Genomic DNA, 23414 nt, shown 5'->3' with positions numbered 1-23414 from the left:
GTGCCTTGCTGAGGGCAATGGCCATACTGCCCACAAAGTAGACCTGTAGATCCACAGGCTTAGCCTGGGACAGGCAGTGCAAAGGACTAGGGCCAAATCCATGCATGGTCCAGGCATTCCTGCCCTGTCTGACCCAGTGGCCACCTGCCACATGCAGCCAGGGAGCCTTGAAATGCAGGCAGGCTGAACTGAGGCGCTGTGAGCAGAAACTTCCATGCTGGATTTCAAAGACAGTATGAGAAAAGATGTTAAATATTTTACTAATTATTTCTATATTGTTTACTTGCAGAAATTATATTTTTAAGAAGCATTGGATTAAATAAAATTTACTATAAAACTAATTTTGCCAGTTTTCATTTGTTTTTTTCAATATGGCTGCTAGAAGGTTCCAAATAGCCTCTGTGACTTATGTTTACAGCTCTCATTCTATTTCTATTAGACAGGGCTGGGAGGGCCTTCAATGCCAGGCAGGGCTTGAAGGTTATGAAGTCGGGTGGTTACCTTCGACACACAAGAAAACAGACCCAGAGAGGGACAGTGCCAAACCCAAGTCACCCAGGGGTGAGGCAGGGCAGTGAAGGCTGGCACTTGGCTTCCCAGGACTTCCTGGAGTGGGGTGCTGACAGGTGGGTACCCACAGGTGGTCAGCGGCAGAGGACTCTGGGAGGAGCCTGAGCCTTAGGGTGCAGGTCTGTGGCGGTGTCCACACCCCCACTTGGAGCTGTCTGTGCCCACTTGCTATGCCGACCACACACCCAGACATCCGCGAGGCGGAAGATTTTAGTGGCTAATCAATAGTCCAATAGGGCAGGCTGCAACGACCCAACCCAATTATGTTGTTCAGAATTGTGTCTGTAACTAAAAGGCATCTGAGAAATCGCTGTCACCATCTCCGAGAGGAGAGAAATCCAGTCATTACGTCCAATTGGATTTACATTGACTGTTGGGGAGACAGCGCCTCCTGCAAACTATTGTTCGGGCGCTGCAGAGAGACAAGACCCGTGCACACAACCTCTCCTCCTGTGGGATACTCTGGGGAAGGTTCTGGTCTGCTCGTTGGACACCCGTGGCCCAAGGTACTATTGACAGGGCGACTTCCTGAGGTTCCTCTTGAAGTTTTAGATCTCCGAGGAGGAGGGCAAAACACATATTGCCTTAGAGAGTGACATGGAAAGATGAAGTTCCTCCTGCAAACCTAGGCGCTCTGCAAACCCCCCAAGGGGAGAAGATACTTCAGGGTGAGAAATCTCTTTAAAATTAGTTAAGCTATTTGTATGTCAAGTCATTTAAGTGACTTTGGAATGGCAGTAGGACAACCCCAGAAGCCTCCTGATTGTCATGGGCATGGAGGGGCCCGTGAGAGGAAGGGGGGACCAACTGACACGGGAGACAGTGAAGTAGCTCAGTGTTTACCATAAAAAATCAAAGATGTATTGTTCTTCAGGGAAACCAGAGCTCACAGGTGTGCACGCATGAACCGGTGCAAAATGCAGACAGCAGCTTCTGGAAGGCTCCTCACCCTCTGTGGTGTTGACAGCTACTCGTTCCAGGGAATGAAACAGTGGATGTGGGGGAGCATAGGAAGGTGGAGATTCTTTTCTTTCCAGTTGCAATTCTCTGCCGTGTTTTTTAAAGACTTATTTATCACAAGCTGCTATTTTTTCCTTATATTTTCATTATGAAATACATCAGGCGTATGGAAGAGAGCATGAAGCTCGTTTACTGTGTAAAGAATAATTGTGTGAGTCCCAGTGTGACCCCTGCCCAGGTCAGGGTAGAACCTTGCCCGAAGACCCACAGGCCCTGAGCGTCCCCCCAGCACCAGGGTCCTCCTGCACTGGGCACAATTACTGCCTGGGCAGTTGAATCCTGGCAATAGTAGCCTTTTGTGGCAAACCATCCATAATTCAAAAGATACCTTATTGTGCTTCTGCCTCACAATGACAGGAGTATGTGTGGATTGCAAGGAGTTTCACCTTCAGGGCTGCAAAGGAGCCAGGTGTGAATGCTCAGGCATTTGCCTGTGGATGGACGCTTCATGGTCTGTCTGTGATAGATGAAGCTGTGGTGAGCGATCTCCGTGACCGTGGCTTTTCTCACCTGAGTGTTTATCAGGAAACTCCTAGAAGTGGCACCGTTGGATCAAAGAGCAGGGATTTCATTTCCCCACGTTGCAGGCTATTTTCTCTGACAGCTGCAGCACAATAGCTGGTGGGTTTGAGGAGGCTCTCCACACAGTGGCCATAAGAGCGTGGCCACCTTCCCTCGTGTTAGCTCTCCCCTCCTGTCTCAAAAGGTGCAACCTACAGGAAGGTACTGGGAGTCACGCTGTAGGGTGGCCCCCACCTTGGGTATGTCCTGCCCTGCTGTCCCTGGGCTCAGAGCCTTTGTCAGGTTAGCTTTGAAGATGCTAGAAGGACACTGAAGCTTAGCAGAATGTCTGGCACAGAGCCAGGGCTGTCCGTCTTGTCTCCTCTTAGTTCCGTGTCCCCACCCAGGTCTTGCCCCTGGCAAACAGGCCCCCACCCTGGCTCAGCTTCCCCCTCAAGCCCAAGGTGCTGCTTGCTCTAGGGGATCTTCCTGTGTGCTGTGGCCAAGGCACACGATCAAGGCCTGTCTTGTTCCATCCAGTGTTCATTCTTTCACTTTACTGAGCACCTACTATGTGCTAGGAGTTGTGCCAGACTCCGAGGACTTGGTGGTGAGCAAGTCAGTCATTTTGCCCTTATGGAGGTAGCAGGTGTTGGAGCCTGGCACTAATCAATGTACACTCAGAATCGAGCAGAAGCTCATATCCAAGTCTGGGGTGTATGGGGGGCAAGTGAGAGAGGCCTCTGACAGGGCTCCAGACATCAAAGCCCATGCAGGGAGCTGAGGAGGGACAAAGGAGCTCAAAATAAAGTCTCTGGCTCTAGAACTGCAATGTTTTCCAAGGAGGGGCAGAAGGGGAAACAGTGAGGCTGTGGTCCTGAGTGTAACGGGGCCGGTGTACTCATGCCACCTAAGGCCAGGGGCATAGACACCCAAGTATCCCAGAATGCCGGGAGCCAGCTGCCTTGCGGAGACCCTGGGGTCCATCTCCATGGCAGCAGGGCTTCCTGCACTATTCCTCAGAATGGCGGCCTTTCACCTCTTAGACTGGGGGTTGCGGATTGCCCAGAGGGCCATGCGGAAGGACACAGCCCCGGCTCCCCAGAGCTTCCAACCTCTGCCTGCAATAACAGAGGGCAATTCAATAGCCCCACAGCAGGGGGACCCCACCAAGTCCAAGGTGTTAGATATAAGCTATTCTTCAAGCTAGAATATCTCTTTGGGGGCTGGGGAGATAGCTCAGTGGGTAGAGTGCTTGCCTTGCAAGCACAAGGCCCTGGGTTCGATCCCCAGCACCACAAAAAAAAAAAAAAAAAAAAAAAAAATCTCTTTGGGCTTTGCATCAACTGGGCCCTCAGGACAAGAAGGGATATGGTTTCCAAAAGAAGTGTGAGAAGATTCAGCCTAGGGGCAAAAGGAAAAGTGGGAGGCTGGAGGGGCCAGGCAGCACAGTGGGTCAGCTGGGGTGCTGTGCTGGCCTTGCCTGCAGCTCCTCCAGACGACAGGGGGTAGCAACCCCCCAGGGCCCAACGCTCCTGCTCCTCTGCCCAGGCAGTGTCAACGGCTTGGGGGAAGATTCAGGTCGCCTTCCCTCAGTCACCTGCGGGGAAGGAAGAGGATGCTGAAGAGGGAGGGCGGGAGCCACAGAGGCCTGCCCTCCTCTTCTCACTGGACTCCCAGGCCTGCATGTCAGGGGAAAACCCAGGAGGGCCCGGGAGTAAGTAGCACCGGCGGGGCTCCCCGCCTCCTGATACCCTGCAGCCTGCGAGCTCTGAGATGGCGCAGCCCCCTGGGGAGAGAGGGCAGACCCCAGGGCATCAGAGGGTGGGCCTGTCAAGAGCACCTGTGCAGGTGCCTTGGATGAGGACACTGTCCCTGAAGGCTGTTGGCCGCAAAGAAGCTTAGAGAGGTGAGGGGCGGGCGGGGCCTGGAGGCCAGGCGGGATCCCCCGTGTGAGATGGGCAGACCCCTTCAGACGGAGAGCTCGCTCCACCCAGGGAGCTTAGCAGGATCTGCTGTCCCTCCAACGCTCCCCAGCCGCCCGTCACCCCAGGCAGGCACATCCCAAACACAACTTCCCTGGGTCTTGGTCTCCATGTGGCCAGAGGATCTGCAGAACTCGTAGCTGTCCACACCATAGGGCATTCCATCTGGAAGAAACCTTAGGGAATCCTCAGTCTGTTTTTCATTCTGAACTCGTATTTTTTTTGTTGTTGTTATGGATTTCTTTTTTCAAACATAATGTTAGAAGGAAGTCAAATATGTAAAACATAAAAAAGGAAAACTACTGAGGTCAAAACAGGGTTAGGAGACTAGGATTTTACATAGAATTGAGAAAACACCTGAAGAAAACTCCCTGCCACTTCGACAGACAACCTTATTGCACTCTGGGGAAAATAGGGCCTGACCCTGAGAGGTCAGAGATCAGGTCAGCTTGTACCACGCTGAATCCCCGGGCCTCACAGTCAGTCCTGGAACATAATAGGTGCTCAGTAAAGTACAGCTGGGTAAGGGACGTGCAAACAATGCTGATAGGATTTGCACAGTCATCTCTAATTCTCCACAAACAGCTACATTTTGAAGAGACTAAAGCAGGCTTGAACATCAGAGAAAGCCCTTAATTGCCTATATTTTAAATTTGCAGCACTTGAAAGGATTTCGTTCTCTGATCTAAAGAGCAAGAATAAAAGCAGAGCCCTGAAAGGCTGGGGCTGAAACGTGCAGGGTTTGCATCCAAGATGGAGGCACCTTTGTTGTCCCGCATCCAAGTCAGCTCCGAAGTCCTCTGCTAGGCGCAGATGCACACTCGTCACCATGGCAACCTCTGAGTCACCCAGGCCACTCACCCTGTACATTCTGTCATCAACCATGATGTGTGCCCAGATTCCAGAGAGTTGGTCGGGAACTGGGGGCCATGGTGGACCCTGCCCAGCGCCTCAATCATTTGACATGGCTTCTGACCTCTCCTTCCCAGGAGAAGAACCTCCCAGCTTCCCTGAACTTTTTCCAAAGAGAATGTTCTGTGATGCTGACGGCCACAGATTCCGCAGATCCTCACACAGCTGTTTGGCCATGTGAGAGCCTAGACAAAGGACAAGGTAAGGTGCATGTAGGGCGCAAGCCACCCTGGGTGACTGACATCCCGCCTTCATTTAATAAAGCAAGGACCTGGGAGAGTGTCAGAAGGACAGCAGATCCCGCTAAGCTGCTCTCCAAGGGGACATCCTGAGACAGCAGGTCACCATCTCAACTGCCAACTCTACCTTTACCTGCAAACACCTGAGTAGTGCCCTGTGCCCCCACATCCCAAGTTCACCCTTTCAGGGCTCTATTCTACTGCCTGGCACACTCTAGTCATTGGACACAGGCCTGTGACCGCGCAATGAACAGAAAAGCAACCGGAGTCACTCGGGAGCTTCTGATATAGACAAAGGCCAGGCTCCACCTGGTGCCAGCTGCTTTGGGATTTCTGGGAGGCAAACTCAAATCTGCAGGGCTCCTTACCAGGTGACATGTGTGTCTCCAGAGTGGGAAGAGAAGAACCCAGAGTGCAGACAGCTCTCCAGGCCCCCGCCTGTGCCACTGGAAGGTGGAGCACCTTCACTGAAATGGGAAGGCGACACGAGAGTGGGTGGGGACAATCAAGTCAGAGGTGCCGGGTGGGCAGGGAGGTAAGGAGTTCTGGAGGAGGACAGGACTGGAGGCAGCATTCATGACCAGACCAGAGGGGGAATGGGGACAGGCAGCAGCCAAGGGTCAGAGTGACAAAGCATAGGGGCCAGCAAGGCAGATGAGAATGTCAGGCAAGGGTGGTGTTTCAGGAGCCACAAGAAAGTGGCGGGCACAGGCCGGGGTAGGACAACTGTGCCCAGGAAGACAAGTGGGGAGAGGAAGAATGCCCTGCAGTGGGTGCTGGGCGCTGGCTGTTGGGGGCTCCCCATCTGGTTGGGGTGGTCCATACAGCCACGGCCAGGTGACTGGGGCCTCAGGGGGCTGTGTTGAGAGTGTTCTGTGGGCCATCACAAAGACCCCAGGGCAGGCTCCTGTCTGACAATGTACCCCCTTCCTATCTCACACTAGGGGGTGCCCAGAAAGCAGAGAGACACCAGACCAGGCCCCTAGACAGGGCCTGGGGACTGCTGGGGTTCTTAGAGCGAGCAGGGCTGGCAAGGTGCTTCCGTCACTTTCGAGCCTCCTAACAACCCTACACGGATGTACCGTTTCTGCCTGGTTGACAAGGACCTGCCAAGGATGGAGGCTGAAGAGGCAACTGCCCTTCTCCAAGGGCAGAAGTCCAAATCACGATGCCACAGAACGGCGTCCTGGCCGGCATGGCATCGGGGGGGAGGGGGGGCAGTCTGGGAGGTTTCTGGCCTGGTGACCTAACTGCCTTCCCCTTGCCCCTGCCCATCACCAATTTTCTCTGTGGACGCTCAGCAGAGTAGACAAGGCTACCACCAAGCAGAAACCAGGCGGCAGGCCACGCGGTACAAAGCCAGAGACATTCCCCCTGTAGTCTCTGTCGGGACCATTACGGGCTCTTGCCAGTTTGTGACTCTGCAGGCGGCGGCTGAAGTGGCAGCAGGGACCTGGGGCCTGATGCAATGGTGCTGGACCTTCGCCTGGGAGCCCCGTGGAGGAGACTGCAGGATCAGAGGGGCTGGTAAGGGGCCACCTGCCAGCACGGCATGTCATCTGCCGGACACCTCTAGGCCAGGGGTGCATCAGGTCCAGAGGAGGGCTATGCACCCAGGGGCTCTCCAAGACCAAAATGCAAACCTGCCCATTCAGAATTGCCTGTGGGCACCAATACTGAGAAGGAGAAGAAATGACAAATTAAAAACATCACAACACTGACAAAGACCACCCCACCCGCACCTCATGACCAGAGCTCCCCCTGGCCACAGGAGGTTCCCAGTCAGCAGGGCGCTGGCTGAAGTCGCTCAGCTTCCTGGGAACCCGCCTCTGCCCTCTCTGGCCCCTAAAGGGCCTTCTTAAGTGCTGCCTTTGGAGCTTGGCCCAGGCCCCGCCACATCGCAGAGGGGATGGTGTCAGGGAGGTCCCAGGAGTCCCGGGCAGGTTCAGCCAGGGGTCTGGCAAAGTCTTCAGGGACAAAGGCGCTGACCCAAACACCAACATGCATCTTCCCCATGGACTGGGAGGGTGCGTGGGAGCAACAGGTGTTCACCCGGTACCCACCACGTGCCAGGGCAAGGGTAAAGGACTGTGAGCACATGGACACAGCCACAGTGGTCGGAAGGTGCCCCCGGGGAGGAAGGGGGAAGAAGTGAGCCCTCACCACGCTGGGCTTCCTCCCCTCTCCCCACTGGTCAGGCGCCCTCAGACGCTGGGGCAGCAGCCCACCCAGAGCAGGGCATACAGCCGCCCACCTGCCAGTGTCCTGGGACACCAGGTCACCTCCTGCTCCTCACCTTTGGTGACAAGGCAGGGCCCCCGAACCTCCAAGGACAGCAAGACCATGGGGGCTGTCCCAGGGAGTTGTCTGGACACACCCAGAAACAGACTTCTGCATGTCAGGGGTCATCCAGGGAGGTGTGTGGGGGGAGCACATGGGGGTTCCTCTTCCCTGGCGACAAAGGGCAACAAAGAGACAGTCCCTCCCCTGGAAGGCACCTGGAGCTCCACACTCGCCACTGGCTGGCCCAGAGAACCCGGCGCGCGGGCTGGCGGCGCCACCTGGTGGCCCCGTGGGGAAGCGCAGGCCAGCCGCCCGTCCTCGGCGCCTGCTGCTGGAGCCCAGGGCTGGAGGATGCAGCAGGGAGGATCCCCAGCGCCGCGCACACCTGGGACTCTGCGGGGCAGCGCCCGGCAGAAACCACTGCTCTTCTCCCGAGAGCCCTTAGCGTCGCCCCTGCGGTGCCCCGATCCGACCTCCCGAGGCGGCTCCTTTTTCACCCCCACCCATCCATTTAGCTGTGTCACCTTGAACTTATGGCTTAGCTCCCTGACCTTTTGTTTAAAAAAGTGGCGCTAACAACACCTGGTGCCAGGCCGCTGGACAACTGGGCAGGACCCTCCCACGGGCCGCTGGGTCACAGCGTGCCACCAAAGCTTTGACCCAGGCACAGGGAGGACAGAAATGAGCTGCAGGAGGACACACAGCAGGTGACCACCCACATGCCCCCTCCTCCAGAGTCCAGGAGTTTCTGGGGCCTCTAATTCGGGAGGTGGACTTCAGCTGGGCTGAGCTCTCTACAGCCGGGTCCTGCTGGGCAGCTGATGGGGATCCCCCAAGTAAGGCCCCCCAAGCAAGAAGCAGCCTCCTCCACACCAGGGAGACTGAGTTTGCAAATGAGCAGGATTGGCCCTTACTGGGACTGGAGGGTCCAGTCACAGGAGGGCTCACTGGCCAGAGGTCCTGTCCCCCCAGCATCCCTGCCCACACAGGAATCCCACCTCTTACCTTTGCTCAGGCTGCTGTCCCCAAAACTGTTCCCATAGGGAAATGGGAGTGGTTATTGTGATGGTTTCAGGCCTGATTCAGAGTCCCCTGAAGGGCTTCCTAAGCTCCAGCATTGGGCTTCAGTAGGACTCAGGTGGAGACTGAGCCTCTGCTTCTCACAGATTCCCAGGAAGGCTGATGCTGCTGGGCCACTGGGAACCACTGACTTAGTCACACTAGGCCTGGGTCTGACTCCTGGATCATCACTTGCTGGCAGGGAGAGCTTGTGCTAGCTGCTTGGCCTCAGTTTCCTCATCTGTAGAATGGAGAGAGTTGGCCCTAACTCAGTGCTGTCGGGAGCATTGGATGAGAGGGTGCACAAGGACTGAGATCGGGATGCGGCACACGGCAGGTGTGCAGAGAAGGGTGACTGCTGTCCTGGCTTTGTGTGCACCTGAGGACTGTGCAGCATCCCATCTGCAGCTGATGCTGCAAAGGAGAGCAGGAGGGTTGAAAGGAGAGAGGGCAGCGAAGGGAGAAACGGGGTTTCATTGGGCAGCTGGGAGATTGAGGAGGAGACAAAAGGCAGGCACTTCATTCCAGTCCTGGAGCAGAGAATGTCCTGGAAGGATGGTCGGGGCGGGGACAAGAGTGGCCACTTGCAGGAGCCTGAGGTAACTTGCTGGAGAAAGCCACAGGTGGAGGGAGCCCCAAGGCAAGTCTTCTTCCACCGCAGAGGGGAGACAGACGGGCATTTCAGGCTCAGAAAGTGACTCTGCCTGCTGTTCAATGCTGGCCACACACAGGGACCACCTGGGGACATTGAAAACCCCAAACCCAGACACACCTCAGTCCACTGGCATCTGAGTCTTGGGAGGTGCTATGGACTCCATGCTTATGTCCCCCAGGAGTCCTAGATGCCAGTGAGGTGGGGCCTTGGGGGGCAAATGGGTGGAGAGGAGGTCATTAGGGGGGAGCCCTCAGGAAGACAGGAGGTGACCTTGGCCATCAAAATACCTTCTTTGGTGACACATCTGCTACGATCCTGTGTCTGTGTTCTAAAGGCGCATGGTGATTTGTTTGTATACTGTCGAGTCTTTGTCTATTTTGGGTACTCATTTTTAATTACATAGTGTTTTGCAAATGTTAAGCAAGAAAGAAAGAGGATCAAGTGACACAGATCCCTCTGTGGGTTGACACACCAGGCAGAGGACCTCACCAAGGTCCCGGCCATGCTGGCTCTGTTCTCAGACATCCAGGCTCCGGAACCCTGAGAAATAAGCTGTGGCGATGGCGCCAGGCAGTCATCAGCAATTGGTTATGGCGGCGTGAAGAAGGTGACCAGGGAACCAGGCAGGGCAACGGGAAGCACTGGAGCCAGAGGGGTCGATGTGAGCCCAGGGCTTGGAAGAGGAAGTCCTGTTCCTGCACAGGAGGAGCCAAGGAGGCAGGAAAAAGAGTCAGGAAGAGGAGGCAGGGCCAGAGGTGGGCAGGACGGCAGGCTGGGCCGCTTCCTCAGAACCAGGAAGACTTCTGAGTAACCAATGAAATAAGCAAAGAGCAGGGCTTTGATCGCACGGCCAGCAGCCGTGACTCTGTGTTGGCACTGGAACAGGACTGGCCGTGCCACAGAAGAGACTGGCTGAGGGTCCCGTCCAGTCTGTAGGGAAGCGACTTCCAAGGTTGAGAGGATGTCCCTGGCTACTCTTTGGATGACCTTGGCCAAGACAATGGCAAGCAGCCCATGGATGTTGATGCAGCTGAACTTCACATAGGCCCTGGGCCCTCCAAGTGCTCCCACTTGAGTGGCCAGTCTTGATGGCCTCTGGGTTCCAGGGCCTTTGCCACATCTCAGCTGGGTTAATGTGCTTGGAGGGATGTCGAGAAACCTCAAGAGCCCCACACCTGGGACTGTCCCCCAAATCCCACGGGTCGTGTCTGAGCCCTTCCTGGTCCTTGTTCAGCCTGGTCTGATTCATGGCCTGAGTAGGTCCTCAGGGCCTGAGAGTCTGATAGTTGTGGGGAAGGTGGAGAAGATCCGAGGGGAGACCTGAGATCCCTCTGAGAGCTGGCGCTCAGCTCGGGACAGGAGGTGGGACAGGGCAGACAGCCTGGAAGACAGGGGCTTGCTTTGCTCTGAGGATCCTGCTGGGGTCTCTCCAGGGTCCTGGCCTGCAGCTTCCCCACCACTCCCCAGGGACTCAGGGACTGTGCTCATCACAGGACCCAGGCGACCTTTGCAAGACTCTCAGAGGTGCAGAAACAGCCCCGGGACGTGTCTAGTAACCAAGGAGGGAAACAGAGAAGAGGGGAGCCCGCCAGGGGCCACTGCCAGCTCACCTGCTGCCCCAGCCGGGCCCCAGGACTCGCTCTGACAGAGGTTATGTTGAGAGTGCATTTCAGGGAGGTGATCACCGGAAACCCCAAGAGAGGAAAGAAGCGAGACCAGGACCAAGGAAGCCAGGCAGAGTGTGCTAAGGAGCTCCTGAGGCCTGTGTCCCCTGAGAACAGAGGGACAGCGTACAGCACCCGGAGTGACCCCAGACAGGGCAAAGGGGCTGGGCGCCCGAAGCCACCAGCTCCCACTGGTTGTCGCCTGAGTGCAGCCTGCAGGCATTTCCCCCTCTCACTCACCCTGGCTGACGTGTCCACACCTTAGTGACCAGAGTCTGTGCTCAAAGGGAGGCAAAGGGGGCTCTCCCAACAGGACGAGGGACAGGGCACCCACGGCAGCGATGCACAGGGCAGTCAATTCACAGGACCCCCGCTGGGAACTGCTCAGGTGTGTCCACCCACCCTGGGGTCTCCAGGGCCTCAGGGCCAGCCCGCCCGGGAGGCACCATCACCTTCAAGGAGAGAGGGAAGTGGTCACACAGAATCCAGCAATAGGACATCTGCCAGGCCCCATGCACTCAGGTGACAGTGCCACCGCGTGGCTGCAGTGGCTGGGCAGGGCGGCTCTGACGGCCTCCATGCAGTCCCTGGGGAGAAGAGGCTGCTCAGGCGCCCTCTGCCTCCTCAGTGGTGGCCGGGAGCAGCTCAGGAAGGCTTATCTGGATGAAAGTACAATTTCGAGGACACAGTTTGGCTTTCCTTGAGTCACAGGCAGGCAGTGACAGCATAAGGTAGTAAGTGCGGTGCTTCTACAAACGCACACACAGTTCACCTGGACTGGGGTGAAGTGTGAAGGGCTTTCCCTGGATTCCGGAGGCCACAAGGCCAAATTCAGCCTTCGTGCAGGGTGTGTCCCCAAGCCCCAAGGTCGGAGGACGGGCTTCAGTGTCACTGCTCTGACCCACCCAGGTGAGACCCAGCTCCAGTCTGTCTGGAAGGCCGGGCTTCACTCTCGCACGAGGCGGCAGAGCTTGCCCTGGGCCAGGAAGAGCATGAGGTCCGCACAGCCGCGCAGGAGCCTGGCTTGCAGCAGCTTGAAGGCGATGCAGACCAGCTCCATGCCGATGATGAGGTACAGGGAGAAGAACAGGAAGAAGGCGGGGTGCTCTAACCGGGTGTCCCCAAAGCCGATGGTGGTCAGGGTGATGAAGCAGAAGTAGAAGGCGCTCTCGAAGTTCAGCTTGGTCTCCCAGATGGGGATGAGGGCGGCGGCACAGGAAATGTAGGCCAGGACCACCAGGGCAATGGCAGCCAGGGGCACGTCCAGCCTCTCCACCGGCCGCCCCACCTGGTCCAGGTTGCTGAGGATGGAGGCAGACAGCCGCCCCAGCGCCAGCTCCGGGCACGAGTTGCTCCTCTCCATGGCCCCGGGGCCCGGGGCCTGCAGGCTCTGTTTCTCCTGTGGGGACAGGAGCCTCTCCAACAGCTCCGAGGCTCTGCCTGGGACTGAGGGGCGCTTGCCGGGCTTGGGGCCCTGGGGCTCCTCAGTGCTGATGACGATCTGAGGGATGGTCCGGGCGGCCTCCGGGGGCTCGGCCTGAGGCTTCCTCCTGCAGCGCAGCCCAGGGCACCCCTCAGAGGGGGCGCCAGGGAGCAAAGGGAGTTTTCGGAACTGATTGTAGGACTCGGAGAAGATGGTGGCCAGGATGTCACCTATGTCCGTGAGAACCAGGAACATCAGCGGGATCCCAAAGAGAGCATAGAGCATGCACAGGTACTTGCCAGGCTTGGTGACCGGGTAGAGGTGGCCATACCCTGGAGGAGAGGACAGAGCCTGGGTTGGTTTCTGTTCCCAACGCCCCTCCCACAGTCTTCCCTGAGCCCCGTCCTTTCCTGTCCTTGGCGTAATGTCCTACACGATGGGTAAAGTTTACCTGTACCCAGGGGTGCTCAGTGGCAGAGCGAGGGCTTGGGCTGCACAAGGCCTGGGTCCAACTCCCAGCACCAAACGCAAATGAATGAATGAAATTAAAATATGGGACTGGAAGCCTTCGCCACCTGCTGGGCACTGTGCCTGCCTTGGAGGAGGGACGGGGTGGGACCAGCTCCTCCTAAGGAGTAGGAAACACTCATGCATATTCCTGCCTCCAGATGACCTTGTGCAGGGACAGCCCGTGTTTAGGGAAGAGGACAGCCCCTCATTCCACTGTGGCTTTTCTGAGGGTCCCCATGAGGATTGCTCTGCTCCCCTGGAAGGAGAAGAGGAACTCAGGAGAGGAACAGAGAATGTGCCCCCAAACCACCACCTCATCCTCCAGAGTCACTGGCTCTAAGAAGCTACCTTTGTCCCTGTGACCATCTGGCCCTCTGTGTGTGTTTTTCCACATAGGCGCTCATTAGACACCAACTGTGTGCTCAGTAGTGTGGGCGGGGTGCTGGGACAATTGCAAGGTTGGAAGAATCCCACCCAGCTCTTGCCCACAGAGGCAAGGGTGGCCCAAGAGGAGGTGGACGTGCCCACAGTGACATGGAGCTGGGAGCCAGCAGCAGGCTGAAGCCACACCCTGGATCAAGTTCCAGCTCTGCCACGGGCTAGACTGTTACCTGACTGCTTGTGTTTCCAGGTTTCACACCTCTGAACCACGAGACTGTCCCTACAGGTAGAGTGACCAGCTGGGGAGACGACATGGGGCTGGGTCCTGCTCCCCAGTGGTGACCCTGGTGTCCCAGCACTGGACAGCTGGCAGCTGCCTGGAGCTCTCATTGTGGGCTGGATCCACCACACTCAAGGGGCCTGTCTCTACCCTCGAATGGGGAAACTGAGGCACAAGGAGAGAAGCCTGGTGCCAAGGGCACAGCTGTGAGCAAGAAGGGAAAGGGGCGTCCAACCTACAGGCTCTCCATGCCCAAAATGCTCTCAGGTCAGGTCTGGACCTCTCAGCCCGGGAACACCAGCCGGTCAGGCCAAGGAGGAGTGGCCAGGGTCTCCACGCTGGGCATGGGTCCTTCCCTTTCACCCCCACTCTGCAAGGACCAGCAGAGAGACCTCCAGGCCCGACACGGGCTCACATCCTCGGGAGTGGCCAAGCCTCGATGGCATGGACGGCAGGGCACAACTCCTGTGCCCGAGGCCTGAGTCCCGTGTTGGATGCCATAAAGGCTGATTAACACTGCAGAGTGCAGCCCAATTATGTAAATTAATTTGAATCTGTTCCCAGGCTGGCCGGGTGCCAAGCTCCACAGGACTGCAGCTCCCTGGGGTGAACTGGCCTCTGGCTCTGCCTTCCAGGAGCAGGCGGGCATCAGGGACACCCACCCTCCCAGGCCAGGGCAAGGGCAGGAGCTTGGCCCTCCAGGGGACTCGTCCATTTCCATGTGTCCCAAGACTCCTCACTGCTCTGGCTGCCTCCAGGGTGGCACCACACGGTGGCAGGGTTGTACCTCCATGAGTGCATGGTTTGTTCAGTGCATATTGAGTGCTTCCTGCATGCACTGGGTACATGACCGCTGGTCAAGCAGAGGTGGCGTGGAATCTTGCTGAGCGTCCTCATTAGCAAGGGAGGCAGATGGGCATCCACAGCACACCTGTGAGCGTGTCATCAGCCATGGAGATTGATGGCAGGGGGAACAGTGCAGACTCCTCTAGGCACCGGGCTAGATTTCAGCTCAGGTGAGGTTTCTTGGGGAGGGGACTCTTGAGTTGAGTTTGGAAGGATGACCAAGATTCCATTTGCAGAAGTGGCAGCAGCATGTGCAGAGGTCCTGGGGTGGGTCTGAGAGGGGCTGCTGGTGTGCTAAGGCAGTGTGCGCTCTGCCCACCCAGAGGGCGTGAGCAGCTGAAAGCCAGCCTCCCTGCACAGAGCAAGCTGCGAGCTGGAGCACAGGAACAGACTGTGTCTGCCCAGAGGAGATGCTGCTTTCTAATTTTCTACAAAGGTGTCACCGGTATGGAGCTGGTACCCTGTGTGAGGATCGGAGAGAAGGCCAATGTGGCCAGTAGACAAGGGAGCCAGACGGTGGACACACAGGCAGGGTCTAAGAGCTCACACGACACAAGTGGGTTCCTAGGTCAGTGTGGGGGGCTGAAAAGACCCCCCAAATAGTCCAGGTCCTGATTCCTGGAACCTGCAAGTCCTGCCTTGTTGGAAAGGGGGAGGGTCTTTTCCCAGGTGTGCATGGATTTTGAGATGCCATCAGCCTTTCATCCTGGGACCCTCAGGACCACCAGAAGCCTCTGGAACAGGAAGAGGCAGAGGGGGCTTCACACAGAGGGAGGAGGGGGAGGCCATGTGACTCAGGGCAGAGACTGGGCACTGCAGCCACAGGTGGCCAAGGAAAGCTGGTCGCCACCCAGGATGGACCAGGCAGGGAGATGCCTCCTGAGCCCTGGAGGGACCCGCCCGCAACTCCTTGAGTTTTCCCATCAGGGCAGCTGGGTCCACACTGCCTCCTGCAGCGCCACAGAGAAGACGTGTCTCTGGCCTGAAGTGGCCACTGTGTCGGGATGTCTACAGCAGCCACAGGAAGGAACACGCTCTCGGCTGCACCTGGAAAGAGCACAGCTGTGCCGCCAACAGCAGGTCCAGCACAGGTGGCCATGGCTCCAGGGGACACTGGGACACCCAGCACCCATCCTTCCAGGAGCAGGGCTGGGGCTGGGCTAAGGTGGGAGCTGGGACAGGCAGGACAGGGACTGGCTAGGTGTGAGTGTGGACAGAGGCCTGAGCAGCAAGGGAGATGGTGTGGTCTTGGGGCCTCAGAAAGGAACCCTGGACTAATGCATACAGCCGGAGCCAACTGAATGCTGGGTCAGGGTGATGTGCTGACAATTTTTGCCCCGCACCCGGGATTCTGCATGTGGAGTCCAGAAACAGGGCGACAGGCTCGTGCCCAGTCCTGGGCTCTCCTGGCAAGGGTGAGTTAGTGGGGGCCTGGAGCCTCGTGCTGCCTCCTAGAGAGAGAGGAACCCCGAGGACGCCTGCGCTCCAGCTGCCCACGGAAGCCAGCCTCCGAGCACGGGCGGCCCTGCAGAGGCCCTGCATGAGTGACCACAGTCCTGGACGCTGCGGGCGTGAGGAGCAGCAGGCCACCCCCCCTGCACTCTGATGTCCCGGTGCCGCCAGGCCCTGCACTCAGCCTGAGTGTCCCCGGTGCAACAGTTTCCTCACCACCACATGGGGGTCGATCCAGCTGCCCGGGGCTGGGGACTGAGCAGCCTTGCGCCTGCCAGCCGCCCTTTCTCAGCATGGAGGCAGGTGCTGCTCAGGTGGCCCAGATGCAGGGCAGGACCCAGCTTCTCGAGGAGCCCGAGACACCATTTCCAACCACAGACCATGTGAGGCCTCCCGGCTCCTCCTGCAGCCCTGATCCCTGCCAGCCAGGCTGCTAATTGACTGGGACACTGGGTGGCGGCCTGGCTTCCTGACACCTAGAGCAAGCTAATGCATTCCGCCAGACCAGGGAGGCTCAGCCGGGCCTCCACTGGCATGGCCCAGCGCCCTGGGAGGCACTGCCGCCTGGGCCTGGTCCGGGAAGCCTGGCCTGATGGTCCTGGGCGGGGTCCGCCATGGGGCTGGACAGCAGGTGACTCCAGGCTGCAGCAGGCCTGGGCACCTCGAGGGCAGGCGAGCGCTTCCCAAATGCTAGTGGGCCCAGAACCGAGGGGAGAGCTCTTCAGAAATGCATGGCGGGCCCCTCACCTCCAGCTTCTGGCTCCGCAGGTCTAGGATGGGGCCTGAGGATGATCCGCCCTCCTCAGAAGTTCCCCAGGGACCCTGAGGCTGCGTGTCCAGGAGCACACTGTGAGGACCTCTGTAAAGGTCTGTGCCTCTCCACGGGGCCATCTGGAAGCATCTGGAGACATTTCAGGCGGCCACAGTGGGAGGGGCAGGGGCCTGCTCTCAGCCCCCACAGTGGACAGCCACCCACAACAGAGAATTGTCCATCACCGGAGGCCCCAGGGCCCAGGCTGAGAAGCGTGCATCAGAGCACCCCATTCCTGAGGGGCGACGAGCTGTGCCCCAGCTTTTCGCCCTGGGCTCACCTCAGCGGCTTCCTGTTGCTGCCGTCTGTGGCTGGGCTCTCCTCTATGGGATCCCTGAGCCAGGGGGCCTGGAAAGGCAGCAGGGGCCTGATCTGTCCTGCCTCTGGCCTGGTGTCCTCGACCACCCTGACCACTGCTCCCTCAGCTGAGGAAGGGGACATTGCCAGCCCCTCGCCTCTGGGGCTGTTGTGAGAGTTCATATAAGGCCCATAGAGCCGCTGAGCCCAGGCGGGCACTGGTGGGCTGCTGGCCTGCTGTTCTTAGGCTCTCTGCCCCTACCCTGCCCACCTGTGTCAGCCTCCGGGAAGACCAGCAGCCACAGCTGCCTTGCTGCTCCCTCGCCTGCACATTGTTCCTGCAGCAGGTGGCAGCAGAGGCTGGTGCTACTCAGCTGCCACTCTCCTGTCCCTCCCACAGAGCCTAGCCCCTCCCCCAGGTGAGCAGAGATCAGTTTGCTCCAGTTCACCTGGGGAGCCCTCTTTTGCCCGAACTTGTTGACTGTGGAAAGCAGACCCAGAGGGAGGCTTCCGGGAAGAGAGCCTTACCTGTCTCAGCCCCATGCTAGGGGAAGGGCAGCCCTTTCCCTGTGAGAGCTGGTGTGTTTGAGAAGGTGGCCTTGTGACCACTGAGCAGGATGGAGAAAACCCAGGGCTCATGAAATCCCCATGAGCAGCAGGGGCAGAAACTAGTGAGCAGCCACGCTCCTGGGGAGGGCTCTGACCCAGGACGCCAGGGCCTGGCTGAGGGCAGTCCTCCCTCCCCTCCTCTCACCTGTCCCACCAAGGGGGACTCTGGCCTCTCCCAGCCTGCCCAACCTGCTGCACCTCCAAAGGGAAGCCAGGCTGGGCAGGCCAGGTTGGAGCAGGCCTTACCACAGGGACCTCAGTGCTGGCCTGGGGACTCAGAGACCAGGCACAAGACCAGCCCCATCCAGCCCGGCAGGCCTCACTCCCAGCCAGGGTCCCACCTCTCTCTGCCCTGGGCTCTGCTCCCAGGCCATGGTCTCTTCCAAGGGGCCACTAAGCCCCCAGCTTTGCCTGGGTCTTCTCCTCTGCCAGGGAAGGTCTTGTGTCCTTCTGTGCCTCACTAATGACTGACACCCCAGACCTGGGGTCACAAGTCACTTCCACAGGGAGGCCCCAGCCCCTCCCAGAGAAATCAGGACCCCTCCCTTCCTGTTTCACCTGACACACTGCCAAGCTGCTGGGTGTTTATGGGGCTGTGGGCTCATCCTTCCCTGTCCCTTCCTGGCCTGCACTAGAGCCCCACAGGGCAGGGAGCAGCAGCCAGTTCTGTGTGCTGGGGACACAGAAGTCAGGGACACAGGGAGGCAGTGCAGGGTCGGGTTAAGGCCTGGCCTGGCCTCAGTGCACAGTGCTGTGTGACCTTCCACAACTGGCAGACCTGCCACGCCTCGGTTTCCCCTTCGAACTTGGACAGCCGACCACCTCTGCCTGCTGTGAGAGCAGAGGAGCTCATCATGAGAGATGCCGGGCAACTTCAGTGCAAAGTGCCAGCCAGGGTCACCCTGCTGTGTGCTGCTGCTCAGGGAGCATCTGTGAGGAAGTCAGGACAGAGGGGGAGGGAGGGGGGAGGAAGGGAGAGAGACAGGAAAGGAGGGAGAAGGAGGAAATGGAGGGGGTGGAGGGGGAGGGAGGCAAGGTTATCTCCACATCCCATTCCAGTGTCTTCTGTCACCCAGAATTCAGACTTTTCGGGGTAACTAAGTGGAGTGTGTGTGGCTTGGAGGGTCCTGGGAGCCCTTCTTTAAATGAGTGGGTGGTCCCAGTGGAGGGACAGCTCCCCCCATGCCCCTCCCTGCCTGGGCCCTGGAAGGTCCACCCCTGGAGGACTTGTACATAGGCGTCTCTCTCAGCTTGGGCACTGGAGACACACACAAAGCAGGAGCAGGGACTTGGTGAGGCCTCTCCTCCCTCCTCCGAACGCCCTCCCTCCACAGGATGCCACCTGCTCCATTCTCCCTATGAGGATGCTGCCAGAATCTGGGTGCCCTTGCTAGAATCAATCGTCTCACTCTGGGGCTCCCTGAGCAGGGTGCACAGGGCCCCCAGCACCCCATGAACCTGCAAGGTGAGCAGATTTCCTCTGGGGAAAGATCGCTGGATCAGGAGACCCTATGACTATTGCTAACTGGCAACTCAACCTGCTGTGTTACCTGAGCCTCTGTCTTTTCCTCTCTGGGTTCAGAACATGGGACTCAGCACCTGATGCTCAGGATACCTGTGAGCATCACAGGAGGTGATTGGGCAGCGCCTGGCCAGGTAACGGCACTGGTTACCACTGCTGCTGCGTCAGTCTGGCTCCTGGTGCCCTACGTGCTGTCCCCATCTCTATGCCACACCCTTCTCTAGTGCTCTGCTCTAGTCCCATGGTTTCAGATGTCATCTAGGTGCTGGAGACTCCGAAACCCCCCTCTCCAGCCCTGCCCCTCCCCAGATCCCCAGGCCCACGTTTCCAGAGGCTGGGGGTCTCCATTTGGAGGCCACTGGGACTCACACTCCACTGTCCCCAAGATCAGCGCCTCTGTTCCCAGCCTCCATCCTCACACCTTCCCACAGCTGCCCATCCCACCTGACAGAAACCCTGGTCTGCCCGGATCGTCCTCGCCTCCAGCCAGTCGGCCTGGGTTTTCCTCTGAAGCGTCCTTGCTGCTCTCCTCCAGCCTCACGGCCATTGCCCTAGGCCAGGCTGTCATCCCTGTCCCCTAGACTGCTGCAGAAGCGTGGTCTCTTGGGGGTGCTGAGTCCTGCGGTCACTCGCTGCCTCGGGGTCGACACAGCCTCCTGAGCCCGTGGTCAGCCTCCCCTGGTTCTCGCCTCTCCGCTCCTGTGACTTCAGTGCTTCTGCTCCTGACGCTCCTCGTGCTGTTCCACCTTTGCTGGTGCCACTCTGAGCCCGGAGTACCCTCTTCGCACACCACCTCACCTGCCCTGCCAGCTCCTGCCTGCCACTAGACTCAGCTGATGTTCCCACCCCCCAGGAGACCTGTAAGATGTTCTTCCTGCTGGGGTGCCCCCCGCAGGCTGGTTCAGCTGCCCCACTCCCTGTTCTCAGGATGCCCTGAGCATGTCACTGTCACGCAGAGTCTACATTTGGTCAACTGCGAATGCTTCCGTATCCCCCAGGATCCTTTGGGCTCCTTGAGGACTGAGGCACATCTGCCCTGTTGCCAACCAGGTGAGGTTCTTGTCACTACTAGATGGCACTTTGAAAAGAGCACTCAGTTGAGAGGACCAGCAGGGCCCAAACCCAGCCCTTCCTTTGCTCACTGGGCTCTGCCCGGACTGGGGCTGCACCAACTGAAGCAAGCATGCTCTCTTCTGATCTGCACAGAGGGCCCCTGACCTCTTGTAGCACAGGGCAGGCGCAGCACCAGCACTTCTATGGAATGAATTGAATTCCAAGCCCCGCCCCCGGCAGGTGCCCGGCCCCGCCTCCCTCTTTCCCCAAGGCCCCCCAGCTCTCTGGCAGGCAGGCAGTGGCTTGGGCTGAGCCACCTCCGCACTCACCCACGGTGCTGAATACCGTGCAGCAGAAGAAGAGCGCGCTGAGGAAGGTCCAGTCTTCCGGCAGATGCAGCCACTCGGGATTCATGCTCTGCAGGTGTTTCCGCAGGTCCTGCTTCTTGCCTTCCACAACTGGAGAAAGAGGAGAGTGAGGCAGGGCCGCTGCCCTCCAAGACAGCCCTGCCCAAGCGAAGGGACTGGCCTGCAGTCCCCATCAGCACCAAAGCTCTGCCCTTGGGCCCTCCGGCCTCCTTTAGACTGTTTCTACATCTCAGTCCCTGGTCCCTGTGGAGAGCAGACAGCCACACAGTCCCATGAGAGAAGCTCCTAAGAGGCAGGCCCTGGACCCCTTGGGACTGCTGGGTGCCCTCGGGAGGGGAGCTTCCTGAACTTCCAGAACATCCCTTCCTTTCACCTTTCAAGGAAGGATAAAACCTTCTTTCTCTGTCTCTGTTGGATGTGTGAGAACTGAGAGCAAAAGACTCTGGACACTCAGCTGCACTCCTGATGCAAATCACACCTGCTCCCAGGTGGCATGAGGCCTGATGGGGTCTGGTGATCAGACTGGGTTCTCTGGCACCAGGTGACCTGCCCTCCCTTATGGGCTGGGAAGCCTTGGGTCCCTCACATTGGCCCCTGGGTCAAGAGGACAGTGTGGCAACCCTGGCTTCTCGGAGTGGTTGCTGAGTAGTTAGTTCCATGGGCCTAGGCAGCCAGTGGGCTTTGGGACCCCAGAAACCACCCTCCAGGCTCTGGTCTGGTACAGTCCAAAGAGAATGGCACACGGGCAGCGAGAGCACTTGCTGGCTGGCACCAGCCCGGGAGTCCACACACCTGCTTTTGGGCTCAGGTCAGACCCTGACCACTTACTGTAGCTGTGGCCAAGGACAGGAGGTTGCTCTCAGCCTCAGTCTCCTACGTGGGAGGCAGCATGCCATGGAGGTGCCAGGCTCAGACTCTGGAGTCCAGATGCCTGGGGCTGAATCCTGGCGCCATTTTTCTAGTTTGTGAACTTGGGCAAGTTTTTAACCTCCCAGTGCCTCAGTTTCTTGCACTGTAAAAGGGGGATAATTTATAAGCAGTGTAAGCAGTTCTCAGGGAATTCAGTGGGGCACTGTGTGAAATGCAATTGGCCCAGGGTCTACATTTCTTGAGCATTTTAATCGCCAATGAAAATCAGTAGAAAATGAAGCTGAACTAGCTCTGTGTTCCTAGACCCTGCTGTGCCTGAGAATCACTGGGAAAATCTTTTAAAAATAAGATTCCCAGCCACCCTTGGAGATCCTGATCGAGTGGGTCTGAGAAGGAGCCTGGGAAGGTCTCCTGTAGGCAGGTTCCAGGATGATTCTGAGGTGTGGGCTGCTTTGGAGAGCCTTGAACTTGCTGGAGGTCTAGTCCTTGTGATGGCTTCAAGTGCCCAGCAGGGGCCATGGCATCTCCCAGTTCACAGAGTAGGCCTGTGTCTGTCTGCAAGGGATCAGGGCCCTCCACAGAGGAGATGCACCCCGCTTGGACCAGCTGAAGGACCTAGTCCCAAGGCCAGGCCAACCATGGGAGGAGCAGGGAGCACAGGGCTGAGGCCAGCTCCTCGGGACGGGTCCGAAGCTCCTGCCACCCTGCTCTTGTCCTGGCGTCTACAGCCTGCTCTTCCTTCGTCTTATTTGTTTACTCTCTCTTGTTTTCTCTTGCTCTGTTGAATACACCTCTGTAGGCTTCTTTTGGGGAGCAGAGCAGAGTAGAAACAAGAGCTCACATTCAAGGAGGACACCTGTGAAGTGTGTCTGTCTCCCTGAGGCTTCCTGTCCCTTAGCTGCTGCCTCTCACAGGGTCCCTGTGATTGGCAGGGTCCCTCAGATTGTGGGGTCCCTTCTCTCCAAGAGATGGGCAAATCTGGAAGGGCAACAGCTGCCAGAGCCAGGCCCCCTGGGTCTCCTTCGACCCTTGCCTCCCCACCCCCACAATAGACAAGGCCTTTGAAACTGAAAATGGGAGTCCGGACGGGCTGCTGGCTCATCCTGGGATCCAAGCCCAGTTTGGATGGTTCCACTCCCAGGGATGAATCTCAGGTCAGGCTGGCATTTGCTCTGAGGAGCAGCCTCAGAAGCCCCCGCTCCACCTCTGTCCCCGTCCTGCCCAGACCTCCGGGCATCCTCTTCCCCACAGCCTGGGAGCCTGGGTGGGGCTGGGAGCTGGCTCAGGGTTCTTCCCGCATTCTTCACAGCATCCCGGAGAATCCATTAATCTCCCTATTTTCCATAGGAGACAACAGGAGGCTCGGAGAGAGGTCTTTTGCCTAATGTCACACAGGAGTTGGGAGGACACAGGCAGCAGCTCCCAGACCAGTCTGCTGCTCCCAGGAAGCTGTCTCACCCCTGGGAAAGGCTGCCCCACCCAGGGGAGGCACCTACCTGTCCCATTGCATTCCAGGATGCCACACAGCTTGTGCAGGAAGTCCTTGAACACCACATCATCTTCTGGCCTCAGGACCCGGCTGCCCTCAATGGCAGAGAAGAGCACAGCACCTACCAGCGCGTAGGTCACCAGGCAGCAGAAGAAGCATAGGCCAGGGAAGAGCTTTCCCATGGCCTCCGGGCAGCACCCCCTGGCCTGGGGCGGCCCCCTGGCCTCCATCCTCCTGGAGCATGCAGGACAGGGCCCGGCAGGAGGAGCCCAGGGAGGAGGCTGGAGCATCCAGGCCCCGCCAGGAGGAGGACAGTGGGAGTGGCAGGAGAGTGGCCAGGCTCCAGCACTAAGTGCAGGGCGGCTCCCCCAGGACTCGGGAAGCAGTCAGAGCCCGTCTTGTTCAGTTTGTGGGAATTACTGACGGCGCCCTGCTAGCCCCTCAAATTGCCATGGATCCTCCTGGGCAGCCTGGAGCTGCTAGCAGGGGCCTGGGAAGGGCCTTTGCCATCCGGAAACCAGTGTCCACTTCCAAGTACCAAACTCAGTTTTTGTGTTTGGTCAAGGAACGGTCGGTCCTTCCTGAGGGTTGTCTGTGACGCCCCTGGCCTAGCGT

The 23414-nt window shown here is 58.3% G+C and overlaps 1 protein-coding gene across 1 annotated transcript; it reads right to left on the bottom strand.

Annotated features, from left to right (window-relative positions):
* Positions 1 to 11834: 11834 nt before the first annotated feature.
* Positions 11835 to 23029, bottom strand: Kcnk18 (potassium two pore domain channel subfamily K member 18). Its single transcript, XM_047554631.1, has 3 exons — positions 22807 to 23029; positions 20402 to 20530; positions 11835 to 12643 (listed from the first exon to the last, which is right to left on the bottom strand). Exons 1-3 carry the CDS (start codon positions 23027 to 23029, stop codon positions 11835 to 11837), a joined length of 1161 nt encoding a protein of 386 aa, XP_047410587.1.
* Positions 23030 to 23414: the final 385 nt, after the last annotated feature.

Source organism: Sciurus carolinensis, chromosome 5 (assembly GCF_902686445.1).
Source record: "Sciurus carolinensis chromosome 5, mSciCar1.2, whole genome shotgun sequence".
NCBI classification, from domain to species: domain Eukaryota; kingdom Metazoa; phylum Chordata; class Mammalia; order Rodentia; family Sciuridae; genus Sciurus; species Sciurus carolinensis.
This window is presented reverse-complemented; position numbering and strand designations above follow the sequence as displayed.

Coding starts and splice junctions, on each gene's coding strand:
- Kcnk18 (XM_047554631.1), bottom strand. CDS start 23,029: ATGGAGGCCAGGGGGCCGCCCCAGGCCAGGGGGTGCTGCCCGGAGGCC. Junction 20,531..22,806: donor CCTGGAATGCAATGGGACAG/GTAGGTGCCTCC, acceptor CTCTTTCTCCAG/TTGTGGAAGGCAAGAAGCAG. Junction 12,644..20,401: donor CACGGTATTCAGCACCGTGG/GTGAGTGCGGAG, acceptor CCTCTCCTCCAG/GGTATGGCCACCTCTACCCG.